Source organism: Chiloscyllium plagiosum, unplaced genomic scaffold (genome assembly GCF_037043375.1).
Source record: "Chiloscyllium plagiosum isolate Xiang-an unplaced genomic scaffold, Cpla_swu_hap1 HiC_scaffold_16, whole genome shotgun sequence".
In the NCBI taxonomy this organism is placed as follows: Eukaryota; Metazoa; Chordata; class Chondrichthyes; order Orectolobiformes; family Hemiscylliidae; genus Chiloscyllium; species Chiloscyllium plagiosum.
The window spans coordinates 83,492,283-83,509,880 of NW_028270154.1; the positions used below are offsets into that span (position 1 = coordinate 83,492,283).

The following is a 17,598-nucleotide window of genomic DNA, read 5'->3' on the forward strand; positions in this document are numbered from 1 at the left end:
ATAAATCTATTTCTCTCTGTCTCCACAGACTCTGAAAAACTTGCTGAGTCTCTCCAGAACTCTGTGTGTGCATCGCTGGAATCCCCTGCAATTGTGGGTCTGTCTAGAGCACCTAGACTTCAGCGGTTCAAGAAAGCAGCTTACCACCACTTTCTCAGTTAGAAATAGGGATGGGGTCAGCCAGTGACACATATCTCATGAGTGAGCAACAGAGAAAATTCCATCAAGATCAGCATTCGGCATCTAATCCCAAAAATCCTGAAATTCTTTCTCTAAACTTCCCCACTTCTCTCTTGTCTCCTTTAGACAGTCCTAGAAAGTTTCTTCACTGATCAAGCTTCTGGTCACCAGTCTTTCTAATTATTTATGTGACAATGGTGTCACATTTTGTTTAATCACCCTCTGATGTAATACCATGAGATATTCCAGTACATTAACGGGACAGTACAAATACAACATTACTGTGGTCTACAATTTGTATTGTTCCTGCGATATTCAGAGTGATGTATGTTTGGAAAAGAGTGCTCCTTCCTAATATAAAGGCGCTTTAAAATCACAGCTTATTCAAGTTTGCAAAATGCAGCGCCACTTACAAGGCAAGTCGATGATTGGTTGGAATTCTTCCTCTCCTCTTGACCACCTGTCAATAATTGAAACAAAATTGATGGTTAGAAAGCACTCAATAAGGTGTTGGCTGTTTCCCAGCCACTGCTCTGAGATGGATGAGTTGAGATAACCCTTTTAGTCCATCTCACTTCCTTCAGCTAGAATGGCTGGCTGAGTCTTCCTCCTCCAACGTTCAATTTGACTTTAAATGCTTCTCAGGCTTTCACCTCCAGGGTTTAATCCAGTGTCCAATTCATGGGCTGACATTATTTTGTATGAAGTATACCCTGACATCAGTCCTGAATCAACTCTTTTTAACCTTTGACTCCCTGTTATTTTCTGTTTATTCATTCATGGGACAAGGATATCATTGGTGGGGCCAGCATTTACTGTCCATCCCAAATCGCCCAGAGGGCAGTTGAGAGTTAACCAGATTTTTGTAGGTCTGGAGTCACACGTAGGCCAGACTATTAGTTTGAAATTACTTCCTGCATTTCATTGTTCCATACTCTCTTACATCCTTCTATTTAATCAAATCTCAATTTCCTTCTTTCAAAAACAAAGATCCCATGTCACTCCAGTCTTACTTTGTACCTCAACATGAAGCTAAACATCAGCCTTATGGTTTTAATTTGGACTGCCTCTAACACATAAATGTTTCTGCTGAGTCTTCATGTCCAGAATTGTATTCGTTGGAGTTTAGAAGATTAAGGGGAGACTTAATAGAGACGTACAAAATAATACATGGCTTGGAAAAGGTGGATGCTAGGAAATTGTTTCCATTAGACGAGGAGACTAGGACCCGTGGACACAGCCTTAGAATTAGAGGGGGTCATTTCAGAACAGAAATGCGGAGACATTTCTTCAGCCAGAGAGTGGTGGGCCTGTGGAATTCATTGCCACGGAGTGCAGTGGAAGCCGGGATGCTAAATGTCTTCAAGGCCGAGATTGATAGATTCTTGTTGTCTAGAGGAATTAAGGGCTACGAGGAGAACGCTGGTAAGTGGAGCTGAAATGCGCATCAGCCATGATTGAATGGTGGAGTGGACTCGATGGGCCGAATGGCCTTACTTCCACTCCTATGTCTTATGGTCTTATGGTCTAATTGGAGATGGTGCACAAGGGATATGCTCTGGTTACATTGACGTGCTGCAGTTTAACTTACACAGTTCATCGATCTTGTGACTTTATCACGATTGGTTCTGGAAGAACTGGAACATCTCAACCATTGAGCATATTAGCCCTGTGATGCTTTCTTCAACTTTACCCTATCTGATTTTAACAAAATGGCCATATGAGAGATTAAATGTTCACTACCACTTTGTGGAGTAGTTCTCAATGTAGCGTTAAGCCATACCTTTGATGCTCTGCAGCAATTGGAACCAGGTGGATCTTACTGATTATGGGATTCCTGATTGGGGTTGTTAACCTGGGTCAATCAGGGAGCCCTGGCTGACAGAGATAAACAGGGGATTCAGAATCTCCTCACTTCGGGGACTGACTCCGAGCTGGCTGGTCACAGCCAGTGTGCTGTGCAGGTGTAAATAAAGGGTGACTTGGTGACACAATACTAGCCTCTATGCAGTTATTTCACTGTCCATGCAAAGGTAGCTGAATTCCGGCAGGTAGAAAATCTTGCAATTGATCTCAATGACAGCCGACACAGGGGGATTCACACAGAGGAAGTGAATGCTTACAGAGGAATTAGGGGTTACACACAGAGTGGATAGATGATGTTTTAGAAACAATTAGTAATTTCAATGGGAGGTACAGCAGGGTCATTCTGTCCAGGTGGGGGGATCTCCCCAGTGTTCAATCATATTTGTGAAAGGGGAGTAGAGGGTTGTTAGTATGGGCAGAGTATTAGAAGAACCTGGGGAGTTCTATTCTAATGCACATCAGAGGCAAAATTAGTTATTCCAGATTTCATTGTAACCTCCATATCCTTGGACTGTGTGAGGAACAGGAGTGAATCCATCTATTACTGAACAGTTACTCCCCCAATGGAAGTGATGATGTTTTCCATGACAGAATAGCCCGCTAGTATTCATTGTCACCCTCACATCTGAAAAAAGTGGAGGGTGGTTAGAATCGGTCAATAGTCCAGCACAGATCACAACCTTCAAGAAAGCTGAACAGGTAATAATTCAAAGGTTTTTATTTCTCCCAAAAGAAAACTAGATTTATATCAGGCAACTTCTCTTAGCTTTAAGTATTGAAGCAGATTTGATTAATAGCTGTTCATTTGCACACAGATTGGATGGACAGTTCACTCACCCAGCTCCTACCAACAACAGGCAATGATTTACAATGATGCCTGAGAGAAAATAGAAAGTTTATGTTCCAAGAGATTCACGTGGGAAATAAGGAATTAAAGCAGAAAATGCTGGAAATGCACTCAGTGGCTTCAGCGACCACGTGAGAGTGAAACATCAACGTTTCAGGTTTGATGACTGTCCAGCAGAATGAGAAAATATTTGAGGTGAAGGTTTTTAAGCTCAAGCAGAGCCTGAGGCAGAGGAGGAGAGGAACAAAAATGAAAGGGGAATCTCCATGACACAGTGGTTCTCAAAATGTGGTGTGCTAATTATTAGTCATGCACGTCACACCATGGCAGGAGGACATTTCAGAAGAGAGACAGAACCTCTGGCCTACAATCATGTGGCTCCTCGTAACTTTGTGAGTTAGTTCTAAACCTGAACAAAAACAATGTGGATTTATTACCAAGATTTATATTACTATAGATTTTATCTGACTAATATAGTTCGAAGATAAGTATTCGTTTCCCAGAAGATGATTATTGTGATGATTTTATAATTAGAATTTTAATCAGACAAACATGCTGCCCAGAATCTGAAAATGTCTGTACTTTTGGTTCTGGTACGATCTAATAATGCAATTACAATATTTAATAAACATATCAGTGAAGTATTTATTGTTTCCATCAATTGTAATAAGCCTTTCTGCAATGCTAAATGAACGGGGGACCATGGGGTCTGTCTGTCTGTGACAATAGGCTGCAGAGGGAAGGGTTAGAGAACTGCTGGAAGGAGTGGCTGAAAGACAAACAGAGTCAAGATTGAACCTAACTTTGTCTCGGATATCCACATATGATATCAATAGTTCAGATTAATATCAGCAAGAAGAGTAGTTGACAGCAAGTATCCCCCAAGGTATCACACAGACACAAACACACACACACACACACACACAAACACACACACACACACACAGACATACACACACACAGACATACACACACAGACATACACACACAGATATACACCCACACACAGATATACACCCACACTCTCACACACACACAGACAGACACACATGCAGACACGCACACAGATACTCACACAGATACTCACACAGACATACACGCACATACACGCACATACACACATACACACAGATCGTACCAGAACCAAAAGTACAGACATTTTCAGATTCTGGGCAGCATGTTTGTCTGATTAAAATTCTAATTATAAAATCATCACACACAGACACATACACACACAGACACACACACACAGATACACACATACACACACAGGCAGACACACGTATACACACACACAAACACACTCATACACACACAGATACGCATACACACATACACACAGACACATACACACACATACACACACAGGTAGACACACGTATACACACACACAAACACACTCATACACACACAGATACGCATACACACAGACACATACACACACAGACACACACAGGCAGGCACACATACACACACAGACACCCACATATACACACACAGACACATACACAGACACACACACATAAACACACAAAATAAGAAGCAAGAAGCAAGTTTCACCAGCCAATTATGAGTCTTCTCACAGAAAGATAGTTGCTTAGAATGCACAGTACAACTGTTCTCAGGTTGGTAGATGAATCACTCAATGTGGTAGTCCCCCACAGACCCAGGGGATCCCACCTCCCAACATTTAGCTGTACTGAGCTAACTGACTTCAGCTGGAGAATTGTTCTATTATGATAATTGACCTCAGGAGTTTGGGTCAGAAATGAGTGTGGAAGAAATTAGCCAGAGATTCCTGGTGTCTGTTTCTATCAATGCATGTGCATACCTGCAAACTAACTTCTTGTGATTCATGTACCAGTTCACCCAGATCCCACTGCAACTCGTCCCTGCTGACCAAGGTTCCAAAACTAGACCAGTTCCACTTGCCTGTGTTTGGTCCATATCCCTCCAAACCTTTCTTATTCATGCACCTGTCCAAATGCCTTCAAAATGTTGCAAATCTACCTGCATCTACCATTTGGGGCAGCACAGTGGCTCAGTGGTTAGCGCTGATACCTCACAATGCCAGGGACCTGGGTTCAATTCCAGCCTCAGGGTCTGTGTGGAGTTTGTACGTTCTCCCTGTGTCTGCATGGGTTTCCTCCCACAATCCAAAGATGTGCAGGCTAGGTGATTTGGCCAAGCCCTAAATTGCCCATAGTGTTCAGGGATGTGTAGGTTAGGTACATTAGTCAGGAATAAATATAGAGTAATAGGGTACGGGAATAAGTCTGGGTGGGTTACTCTTTAGAGGGTTGGTGTGCACTTGTTGGGCCAAATGGCCTGATTCTGTACTGTACAGATTTGATTCTCGTCTATAACGTCCTCTAGAAGTTATTCCACATACAAACCACCCTGTGTGTAAAACCGTTACCCCTCAGAACACATTTTAAATTTCTCTTCCCTCACTTTAAAAATATACCCCCGGTTATGAATGTCCCCACCCTAGAGAAAAGACCTTTGTGATTCATCTTATCCCTGCCCCTCATGATTTTACAACTCTCTATAATGTCACCTCTCAACCTCCTATGATCCCGTCTGTGCTGTAGATGTCTGTGTCCCACCACTGCCTGCAAGTTCCCTTCCAAACCATACTTCATTCTGATTATTTGGCGTTATATCACTGTTGCTAGGTCAAAATCCTGGAGCCCTCTCCCTATTACAGCAACGTGGGTGTCCTTACAAGTTCAAGAAGGATGCTCTCTCCAGCATAATAAACATGCCAGCAAGAACAAAGCATACGTGGGCCAGGAGAATGACCTCTGCATCATGCATACCTTGTTTAGGTATTTTTATCATGTCCAGGATCACTTGTTGATTTTCCAGGCACGACACAGTGGCATCCAGTTTCAAAGGTTGGGAACCTCCACTCTGTTCAGACACAGATTAAAGAAAATAATTCACTAAACCGTTCCATATGCTTTCCCATTAGAGCGTGCGCCAAGATTACTTTCAAGCCAGACTGTTCTCAGCAACCTGGAATAACCCCACAGAGTATAAACATTTTGGCCACTTTAATACTTTGTTCAAGAGCTGGACATAGAACAGATCATGATCTACCGCTTACAGAAGGTGGGTCTGCAGAATTATCAACATGAGAGTGATTGACAAGACTAGTTTTGATTGTCTTGCTGTTGGAGTGGGGTGTTTGGAGACAGATTTCCTGTTTTCTCACCCCTCCCTGTGGATTTTTACCTCTCCCCGGCAATCACTTGGGTGAAGGTAGGGGCGAAGAGCATGTGTGCTGTGATTCACAAGCGTTGTTGTTCTGTCAACACAATCCTACCACAGCTTAGGAGCTGCTCTCTCATTAGAGAGAAGCAACCGGTGGTGATTTTAACCTGAGGGCCACCAGACCTCAGACAAGGGAAGAGGTTCAGAAGCAGAGCCCTTCATGGTAACCTCAAAACAGTGATGGGAATTGAACCCACGCTGTTGGCATCACACTGCTCAGTAAACCAACAATCCAGCCAACTGAGCTAAACCAATTCCCATTCAGAAATAGAGCAAGTTCAGAATAACCCAGGCTAGATAAGTGTCTCAAGTTCCGGATCTGAGCAATGAGCAATGGCAGAACTAGCCAATTCTTGGTGATAAGGGAACAGCTAGAACCTCAAAAGGCAATAATGTGCATATGGGAATATTCTTAAATTCAAGACCGACTCAGGAATGTAGTCATGCAATCTAGGCAGACATTTGAGTGCGAGTTATTTTTAATTCACATGTTCAGATCCGTGGGAGCAGCTGGGATTTGAACCCAGTTCTTCCTACCCAGAGATCGGAGCCAGCATTTGTTGTCTATCACTAATGGCTTGCTGACACCGTGTCAGAGAACTACATAGGATGGACCACATTACAGTGATTCTGGATTCACGTATAGGCCAGACCGAATAAGGACAACAGATTTCCTTCCTGAAAGGATAAACCTGACCCATATGGGTTTTTAAATAACAATTTGGCTTTATCTGTTAATTGAATTTACTTGTTATCAGATGCTGTGAGGCAATTTGAATCCATGTCCCTCATCGATTAATCTGGGCCTCTGATCTACCAGTCCTGTCTCATTACCATGACTCCACCATCCCTCCCAGCTTCGTTTGCCCTCTCAATTGGAAATAAGAGACCGGATAACCTTACTCAAAGTTATTCTTACGCAGCATTTATCTCTCAATCAACATCTAAAACCAATTATTTAACTTTCATTTGACTACTGTTCATGAGAGGCGAAAGTGAGTACTGCAGATGCTGGAGATCAGAGTCTAGATCAGAATGGTGCTGAAAAAGCACAGCAGGTCAGGCAGCATCCGAGGAATGGCCTGATGAAGGGCTTTTGCCCAAAATGTCGATTTTCCTGCTTCTGGGATGCTGCCTGACCGGCTGTGCTTTTCCAGCACCACTCTAATCTTGACTACTGCTCATGGGATCACGGTGCTTTGAACTTGGTGGTCATGTATTCTGCATTACGACAGTGATTACTCATTAATACAAATACTTTTGGATGTCTTGGCAATGTGTGAAAGACGCTTTACAAATACAAATTCGTTCATTTCTACCGTGTTAATACCTACAATTTTAGCCTCCACCTCGCTGGAATTTAACTTATATTTGATCAGAAATGGCTGCAAAGCCTCAGACACAGTTTTGGTTGGTCTTGCCGTCACCCAAAGTTTTCGATTGACTGGAACAAGCTCCAACCTGAAAGGAAATCAAAGTGAGAGGTGACGAATGAGAGTGAAAGTCAACACCCCACAAATACCCCGGACAAATAGCAGGCTCGGGTTACTTTGCTTTCACCGCAGTTTGGACTACCACCTGGAGAGCTTTCACCTCCTTTACCAGTCAGGCCTGAAAGGGAAGACAAGTTGGGGAAGAGGCACTAACGGTCCCACCGCCAGCCAGGTTGTGAGCAGCTTGCAGCTCAGTTGATAGGACCTGTGCCCCGAAGCCAGAGGATCGTGTGCTCAAATCCAGCTCCAGATCTTGAGTGTGTAAATCCAGATTGACACTCTAATGCTGTATTAAGAGAGGACTGAGTGTTGGAGACAATATCTCCCGATCAGGGAGATCCAAAAGAGCAACTATGTTCTCAGGAGGAAATGAGGGAAAATCCAATTGCACATTCAATGAGGAGCAATATCCTGACTAATGTTATCGCTCAAGTACAGTGAATAGTTCAGGACCCAACACTTCAGATCATGAAAATTAGATCGCATGACAATTATAATGACTCTTCCCACTTAGACTAATATCACAATCAAAACAAAAATTTACCTAAAAGTTTCAGATTTAATTAACCATCTCTTATGAGGAACTTGATTGAATACTTGCAAGCATTCAATAGCTTTGTTCATTCACTCTGTTCACTACTTTAGTCAACTTCCAAAAGATTCAGTTGGGTTTATCATATTCAAATCTACTCTGATCAGCTGAAGATTTATGCAATATTCCATCTCTGTATCCTTCGTTGCAAACGTTAGCTATTTCCCAACAAGGAAAACGACCTTTCAGGCATACGCTCTTCATCAGGAATGCAGGCTTATTCCTGATGAAGGGCTTATTCCTGAAACGGTGCTGCTCCTGCTCCTCGGATGCTGCCTGACCTGCTGTGCCTTTCCAGCAACACACTCTCGACTCTGATCTTCAGCATCCGCAGTTCCTCACTTTCTCCCTATTTCCCAACGAGCGATGTTCAATTGGTTTCCTGCTCACACCTTTCCTAAACAGTAGATGTCGTGTGTTGAAAATTGTGTGTTTCACCTGCGAATGGCTATCATACACATCTACCAGCAGAGAGTGTTTCGAGGAAGAATGTAGGAACGCGTGTTTTAACAATATGTAACTCCCACTCTAACTGCATCGTGCCGAACATTATTGGTTCTTCCCAAACGTTTCACAGCAGAATGAGTTCCCTGTTCTTTTTAAGCTAAGGGAATGCTTTGAGAATCAAAAAAACTTTGGGAGGCACAAGGCAAGAGTGAATGGCAGATTGCCAGAGGTTGAGGTTGCTCCCAAGTTCTGCTACAGAGGGACCAAGTGAGGACAGTGATGGACCAGGCTGCAGGGCAAAGGCTGATGAAAGTACACACCAAAATGGCATTGTAAAAAGCCAAGGTTCATTGGAATATGAAGGAGTCTGACAGCAAACCAGCAAAGAGTTCCACATGCATATTGGAGCCCATCTTTTCTGGAGTGGTTCTCCACTAAACACTTTGTGGACCAACCTGTAATGGGGTTTTTGATCACCCGACTGTGATGGCCAGTGTTGCAGCTTCCATCTCAGTGAAAGCAGCTTCCACAGAGTGCCACACTCAAAGTTCAGACTGCAGTGTTTCAAGGGGCTTATGAAAGGCCACAACAGCAGACATTCAGCTCTGCCCTGGGAGATTCCTATGGTTCCATGGAACTGTAGCTCTCTCTCAGGGGGACAGCTTTCTAGATCATAGAATACCTCGAGCGCAGAAAGGGGCCATTCAGCCCTTCACTGACCCTCCAAAATGGATTCCACCTAGAACTCGCCCACACTATATCCCTGTAACCCCTCATTTACCATGGCTTATTCACCTAACCTGCACATCTTTGGGACTGGAGGGGGAAATCAGAGCAGCCAGAGGGTACCAACACAGACACAGGGAGAACGCGCAAACTCCACACAGACAGTCTCCCGAGACTGGTATTGAACCCAGGTTCCTGGTGCTGTGAGGCAGCAGTGCTAACCATTGAACCATTTTGCTATCCCACATCCGCTACCCGGCCATGCTTTTGCATGTCAGTCAGCCAGCGCAGACAACAGCAGCCCACACTAGGATGTCTGAATCCCAGGGTAGGTCAAAGCATGGTACAAGGCTCTTAGCCATCTCCTCTGCTGAAAGCTAGGCACGCTGCAACCACTGACAGAGCACTTCATGGAAACACAATACATTACTCTACTAACTTCATTTACACTTCCTCATCAGACAGGGCAATACCTGTACAGCAAAATGTTCAGATCTGGCATTACAGGAAATTTCACAAGTCAGAATTGCCTATGTTTAGAGCTCCCTCCTTTTCTCAGTTAGTTCCATAGAATGGAGATCAGTGAGGGATACACACCAGAAAGATTCAGGGATGAAACTCTTTTTGCTATTGAAATAACTGCCCAGAGGCCAGTATCCTCTCACCAAAATCACCCTTTATTGACATGGGCACAATACATAGGCTCTGAGCAGCCAGCAGAAGGAAGACAAGTACCAAGGGATGATAGAAAACTTCTCAGTTTAGTTTTGTATATGTAGCATGACTTTATTCATAGATTTTGATTGGAATACTTAATTTGTGCTGTTTCTTTCTGTCATGCATTATGGAGAACAATACACCGCTTAGCGACTGAGGGAAGTTAAGGTACTGTTGGGATGAGAGAATTCAGATTGTGATAACTGGGATCTCACTTCAGATAAATCCTAGTCTGAACAGGTTGCAGCTTCCTTGACTCTCATCTTCATCCACCTTCAAGGAGCATCTCCTGCACTAGATAGCAATCTTCTAAGAGGGTAGCTGACCCATAGGATGGCCTCTCTTCAAACTCCTCGAGGCAGCTGACCCATGTTAAGAAGTAACCAATCATAAAAGCTCTTCTGTACAGTTCGAAGCCATTCATCCCATCGAGTGTCACCCAGACTTGCCATGCCTATCCTATCCCCATAACCTTGCATTCCCCATGGCTAACCCACCTATGGGGGCAATTTTCCATGGTCAGTCCACCCTAACTACATCTTTGGACCGTGGGAGGAAACCGGGGCACCCGAAGGGTACCAACGCAGACAGAGAGTTACCAGAGGCTGGAATCAAACCCGGATCCTTTGCGCAGTGAGGCAGCTGTGCTAATTGCTGAGACACTCCTGATGTATTCAGAAGCCTTGGAGGCAGTGAAATTCCTTCAGCATTCTGAAAGACTATCTCACGCCAGACTTCTGAAACTTCAGATGACGATAAGGAAGGTTTTAGACAGATGTCGGGTAGTAGCAGCAGAATTTAATCCGCAAATGAACTGGAATCCGCAAATGAACTAACACAAACACGTGACATTAAAACTCAGATAGAATACGGTTGAGTGTTCCAACATTAGCACCGGTAGGTGCTCAGCTCAACTCTTATATCAGCCACATGAGGTTAGAGTGATGGCTGGAGGATTGATTACAAAAATAGCATATTGGCAACACAATCCCCTGCCCTGCATATCTTCCATGGATATCTTCCAAGCACACTAACGCTTAATTGTCACTGCATTTCGGAATGGTAAATACATGAGCCACAATATAGACCCTCAAAATAAAAACACAGGAGCTACCAAGCAAAATTTAATCTCCGAAAATCTCTCCAGTCTTTCCACTGACCAGATCACAGGAGAGCTCGACTCCCAGCACTGTTTGGTATTAGTGAACTGAAGTGAGATGGAGAGGCAGCTGCTTAGAGGGGTCATGGAGGCCAAAATGTTGCAAGGGGTTAAACGACAATGTAACACTTACTCAAACAGGATTTTCTTTTCCACTCGAAGCTCCCGGTCACAGAGGATCATACTATCCTGATCCAAAGCTAGGGGCTTCTGAAATACCAAATAAAATCAGACCATAAACAACATGTTTTTGCATTGTGTTTTACAATTAAGATGAACACATGCTCAACACAGAGAGCCATTTTTATTGTATTAACATCATTTATATTTCCTCATCAGACAGGGCAATATAGCAAAATACTCACATCTGGCATTACAGGAAATTTCACAAGTCGGAATTGCCTATGTTTGGAGCTCCCTCCCTTTTTCAGTTAGTTCCATAGATTGGGGATCAGTGAGGGATACACACTAGAAAGATTCACGGATGAAACCCTTTTTGCTATTGAAATAATTGCCAGAGGCCAGTATCCTCTCACCAAGTCACCCTTTATTTACATGGGCACAGTACATAGGCTCTGAGCAGACAGATCAGAGCCAGTCCCTAGACTGAGGAAACTCTGTGAATCTCCTGTTTACTTTTGTTTTTATTTTTTTTGATAGGAAAACACCCGGGTGGCCAGTGACAAGCACTGTCCTTAATCTCCTGTTTACCTCTGTCAGCCAGGACTCCCTGATTGGCCCAGGTTAACCACCCTATTCCAGGATCGTATACTCAATCACTACAGGTATATTCAACTGTGGCAATTATAAAGCTGCTTAGGTGCTGCACCGATGTATTATACGTCGAGAAATGGTAGCAAGGAGGCATTGAGTCAGATAATGAAATGAGTGATCTAATAGGCAGGGTTTTAAGGTGTAGGTAAAAACAATGACTGCAGATGCTGGAAACCAGGTTCTGAATTATTGGTGCTGGAAGAGCACAGCAGTTCAGGCAGCATCCAAGGAGCAGTAAAATCGACGTTTCGGGCAAAAGCCTGAACTGCTGTGCTCTTCCAGCACCACTAGTCCAGGGTTTTAAGGTGTGTTTAACAGGAGAGAAGTGAAATGGAGAGGTAACAATTTAGAGAGGTTCATGTCAGCCAAAATATTGGAAGGGGTTATCTGACCGAGTTCCAATTGAAAAAGCGCTTGATTGGAAAGAATCAGGGGACAAGATATTATGATGGGTCCAATATCTGGGTGTTCCCCCTCTCCTGATACCCCAGAACAGAGCAATGGAATGGTCTGGCCAGACCCGACGTTTGGACCTTGAACCATATCCACATCAGGTTGGTATAGCAAGTGGAGCCGTAGAGGGAAAAAAGAGGCAAAGTTAGTCGTTTCCAGCACCATAGGTTTGAGGCCGGTGATGGCTGGATTGGAGTGACCAGGAGCAAGGGAGGGGGAAACAGATGTAAGAGTTTAGGGACCTCAGATTGCAAAGGGGAAGGAGGGCTGAAAGTAGCAATGGCGGAGAGATGGGTTAAATCGCATTACTGAATAGAAACCTCTTTTATACTTGAACAGAAGGGATTTGAAGGGATTTCAAATCCTTTGACTTGGTTTTGCAAAGTGTTTATATAAGAGAGACAACCAGCCTTTAGGTAATTATAAATTAATTTAATTTTTCAGAACCATTTGGCTCTTGTGCTCTGCTCATTGCGGACAGTGGTAATGAAGGTGGCAGATTGCTCTGAGGTCACACAGAAGAGGGAAATAGGGTGGTGTACAGTTGGCATAGGGGCACTATGGTAAAAGGGACGGGAGGCTTTTGTAGGGAAGCATTGGAGGGCTGGTGGTCATGAGAGTTGGTGGTCATGAGGGTTGGTTGTCATGAGTGTTGGTGGTCATGAGGGTTAATGGTCATGAGGGTTGGTGGTCAGGAGGGTGGGTGGTCAGGAGGGTAGGTGGTCAGGAGGGTGAATGGTCAGGAGGGTGAATGGTCAGGAGGGTGGGTGGTCAGGAGGGTGGGTGGTCAGGAGGGTGGGTGGTCAGGAGGATGGGTGGTCAGGAGGGTTGGTGGTCAGGAGGGTTAATGGTCAGGAGGGTTGGCGGTCAGGAGGATTGGCGGTCAGGAGGGTTAATGGCACAAGGGTTCCCGGTCAGGAGGGTTGGCGGTCAGGAGGGTTAATGGTCATGAGGGTTAATGGTCATGAGGGTTAATGGTCAGGAGAGTTGGCGGTCAGGTGAGTTGGCGGTCAGGTGAGTTGGCGGTCAGGTGAGTTGGCGGTCAGGAGGGTTGGCGGTCAGGAGGGTTGGCGGTCAGGAGGGTTAATGGCACAAGGGTTGGTGGTTAGGAGGGTTGGCGGTCAGGAGGGTTGGCGGTCAGGAGGGTTAATGGTCATGAGGGCTGGTGGTCATGAGGGCTGGTGGTCATGAGGGCTGGTGGTCAGGAGGGTTAAAGGTCTGGAGGGTTGGTGGTCAGGAGGGTTGGTGGTCAGGAGGGTTGGTGGTCAGGAGGGGTAATGATCATGAGGGCTGGTGGTCATGAGGGTTGGTGGTCAAGAGGTTTAATGGTCAGGAGGGTTGGTGGTCAGGAGGGTTGGTGGTCAGGAGGGTTGGTGGTCAGGAGGGTGAATGGTCAGGAGAGTGAATGGTCAGGAGGGTGAATGGTCAGGAGGGTTGGCGGTCAGGAGGGTGAATGGTCAGGAGGGTGAATGGTCAGGAGGGTGAATGGTCAGGAGGGTGAATGGTCAGGAGGGTTGGTGGTCAGGGGGGTTGGTGGTCAGGGGGGTTGGTGGTCTGGAGGGTTGGTGGTCAGGAGGGTTAATGGTCATGTGGGTGAGTGGTCATGAGGGTTGGTGGTCATGAGGGTTGTTGGTCATGAGGGTTGGTGGTCATGAGGGTTAATGGTCAGGAGAGTTGGCGGTCAGGAGGGTTGGCGGTCAGGAGAGTTGGCGGTCAGGAGGGTTAATGGCACAAGGGTTGGCAGTCAGGAGGGTTGGCGGTCAGGAGGTTTGGCGGTCAGGAGGGTTAATGGCACAAGGGTTGGCGGTCAGGAGGGTTGGCGGTCAGGAGGGTTAATGGTCATGAGGGCTGGTGGTCAGGAGGGTTGGTAGTCAGGAGGGTTGGTGGTCAGGAGGGTTGGTGGTCAGGAGGGGTAATTATCATGAGGGCTGGTGGTCATGAGGGTTGGTGGTCAAGAGGTTTAATGGTCAGGAGGGTTGGTGGTCAGGAGGGTTGGTGGTCATGAGGGTTAATGGCACAAGGGTTGGCGGTCAGGAGGGTTGGCGGTCAGGAGGGTTGGTGGTCAGGAGGGTAAATGGTCATGAGGGTAAATGGTCAGGAGGTTTAATGGTCATGAGGGTTGGTGGCCAGGAGGTTTAATGGTCATGAGGGTTGGTGGTCAGCAGGGTTAATGGTCATGAGGATTGGTGGTCATGTATGTTGGTGGTCATGTGTGTTGGTGGTCATGAGTGTTGGTGGGCTGACGAGTCTGTTATGAAGGAATGCAATCAGAGGGCACGTTTTCACCCATAGTGAAGCAGGAGACCAGCATTCTCACTTCTGAAAGGCTGCGAAAGCTGATAGCAGTCAATTGATCCTTTTCAAACTGAGTCGGAGAGAATTTCATTGAACATTTCAGACCATGATAGAATGACCTTGAGGGACTGAAAGACCATGGGGCTGTTCCTATTGTTAGATCTCTCTACGATATGGACCTGTACCATTCATGAAACTCTTTCAGTAATGTTGGGACAAAGAATGCACACCGATGGATTGAAGCCTTATGAAACTCAGTTAAAAAAAATGTGCCTTGTGGAGATAAAGCACTCTTGACTTGACAAAGACACTTCTGAAAAAAAAACTACTTTTACTTCCTGCAGTGCTACAAATGACATTTATAACTTCCCCTTCCCTGGTGTCTGTTAGCATTCACTTCAATATGAAGTGAAAGCATTGTATTAAACCAAAGCAAAATGCAAGTCAGGGTAATACCAGGAACTCTGTTGAATTTACCTCATAGAAATTAGACATTAAACCCAAATTATTTGTACTTTTTTAAAATGTTTTGCGTAAGCCATCTCCCAATTTACCTTTTCTAATCTGATCAGTGTATCCTTCAATTCATATATTTACCTAACTTCCATAAGACCATTGGAGTATAAGATATACGAGCAGAAATTAGGCCAGGCAGCCCATCGGAACTGCTCCGCTCTTCAATCATGGCTGATAAGTTTCCCAACCTCATTTTCCCAATGTCTCCCCGTAACCCTTGATCTCCTTGACAATCAAGACCAATCTATCCCTGTCTTAAATATACTCAATGACTTGCCCTCCACAGCCTTCTGTAGCAATGAATTCCATAGATTCACCACTCGCTGGCTGAAGAAGTTTCTCCTTATCTCCGTTCTAAAGGGTCTTCCCTTTGCTCTGAGGAGGGTTGGTGGTCAGGAGGGTTAATGGTCTTAGTTTCTCTTACCAATGGAAACATCTTCCCAACATCTGCTCTGTCCAGACCATTCAGTATTTTGTTAGTTTCAATTAGATTCCTCTCATCTTTCTAAACTCCATCAAGTTTGGACCCAGAGTCCTCAAACATTCCTCACATGTTAAGTGTTTCATTCCTGGGACCATTCTCGTGAACCTCCTCTGAACACACTCCAGGGCCAGTACATCCTTCCTGAGATATGGGGTCCAAAACTGGACACAATACTCCAAATGTACCTTGACCAGAACCTTATAGAGCCTCAGAAATATATTCCTACTTTTACATTTAAGTCCCCTAAAAATAAATGCAACATTGCATTTGCCTTCCTAACGACTGACTCAACCTATAAGTTTACCTCGAGAGAATCGTGGAGTAGAACTCTCAAGTCTCTTTGCACTTCAGACTTCAGAATTTTCTCCCCATATAGAAAATAGTCCATGCTTCTATTCCTCCGACCGAAGTGCAAGAGCTCACATTTTCCCACATTGTACTCCATCTGCCACTTCTTTGCCCACTCTCCTAACCTGTCCAAATCCTTCTGCAACCTCCCCGTCTCCTCTATGCTACCTGTTCCTCTACCTATCTTTTCATTGTCTGTAAACGTAGCCAGATTGCCCTCTAGATCGGTAATGTATAAAGTGCAAAGTTGTGGTCCAAACACGGAGCCTTGCAGAACACCACTTGTCATCAGTTGCCAGCCTGAGAAAGACCCTTTCCTCCCCACTCTCTGCTTCCTGCCAGACAGCCAAGCTCCTTTCCATGCTAGCAACTTGCCTCTAACTCCATGGGCCCTTTTCTTATTCAGTAGCCTCCTGTGCTGCACTTTGTCAAACGTCTTTCTGAAGTCCAGGTAGATGACATCCATTTGTTCTTCTTGGTCTAACCTGCTCTTTACTTCCTCAAAGAATTCCAGCAGATTTGTCAGCATGACCTCCCCTTGATGAATCCATGCTGGCCTTGCCCTGTTTACTATACACTTCCAAGTATTCAGAAATCTCGCCCGAAATATCTGGTAATGCCAAATCTGAGCATTTTCCTGTAACGTCATTTACACTTCCTCATCCTTCACAATGGATTCCAGGATCTTAACCATGACTGAGGTTAGGCTAAGCTGTCTGTAATTTTCCTTTTTTTGCCTTACTCCCTTTTTGAACAGTGGTGTCCCATTAGCAATTTTCCAGTCTCCCTGACTGTAGCGATTCCTGAAAGAGCACCACTAATGCCTCCATGACCTCTTCAGCTATCTCCCTTAGAACTCTAGGGTGTAGTCCATCAGGTCCAGGTGATTTATCCAGCTTCAGGCCATTCAGTTTTTCTAGCACCTTCACCTTGGTAGTGGCCACCACACTCAGCTCTGCCCCCTTACTCTCATGAACTTTTGGGATAGTACTCACGTCTTCCATCTTGTCGACTAACACAAAGTAATTATTCGGATCCTCAGCCGTTTCCTTGTCCCCCACTACTATCTCTCCAGCGTCATTTTCCAGTGTTCCAATGTCTACTTTGGTCTCTTTTTTGCCCTTCATATATCGAAAGAAACTCTGACAGTGTTCCTCCATATTGCTGGCTAGCTTACTCTCATACTTCATTTTCTCCCTCCCTGTTTCTTTTTTTGTTGCCCTCTGTTGTTCTTCGTAAGTTTCCCACTACCCTTCACCCCATCATATGCTTTCTCTTTTGCTTTTGTACTATCCCTGACTTCCCTGGCCAGCCATAGTTGCCTCATCCTCCCTGTACCAAGCTTCCTTTTCCTCGGGATGAATCCCTGCTGTGTCTCCTGAATTACTCCCAGTAATCCCTGCCATTGCTGTTCCACTGTCT

The 17,598-nt window shown here is 44.9% G+C and overlaps 1 protein-coding gene across 5 annotated transcripts in view; it reads right to left on the reverse strand.

Annotated features, from left to right (window-relative positions):
* The window catches only part of LOC122556800 (regulator of G protein signaling 14-like), a 97,721-nt gene that overhangs the window by 10,924 nt on the left and 69,199 nt on the right, over window positions 1–17,598 (reverse strand). For all 5 annotated transcript variants that reach the window (XM_087995476.1, XM_043703996.2, XM_043703997.2 and 2 more), the window contains 4 exons: window positions 11,440–11,516; window positions 7,507–7,633; window positions 5,716–5,809; window positions 594–640 (listed from right to left, as the gene is read on the reverse strand). In XM_087995476.1, the coding sequence (XP_087851602.1) occupies window positions 594–640; window positions 5,716–5,809; window positions 7,507–7,633; window positions 11,440–11,516 (345 nt within the window). The remainder of the gene's footprint in view (window positions 1–593; window positions 641–5,715; window positions 5,810–7,506; window positions 7,634–11,439; window positions 11,517–17,598) is intronic.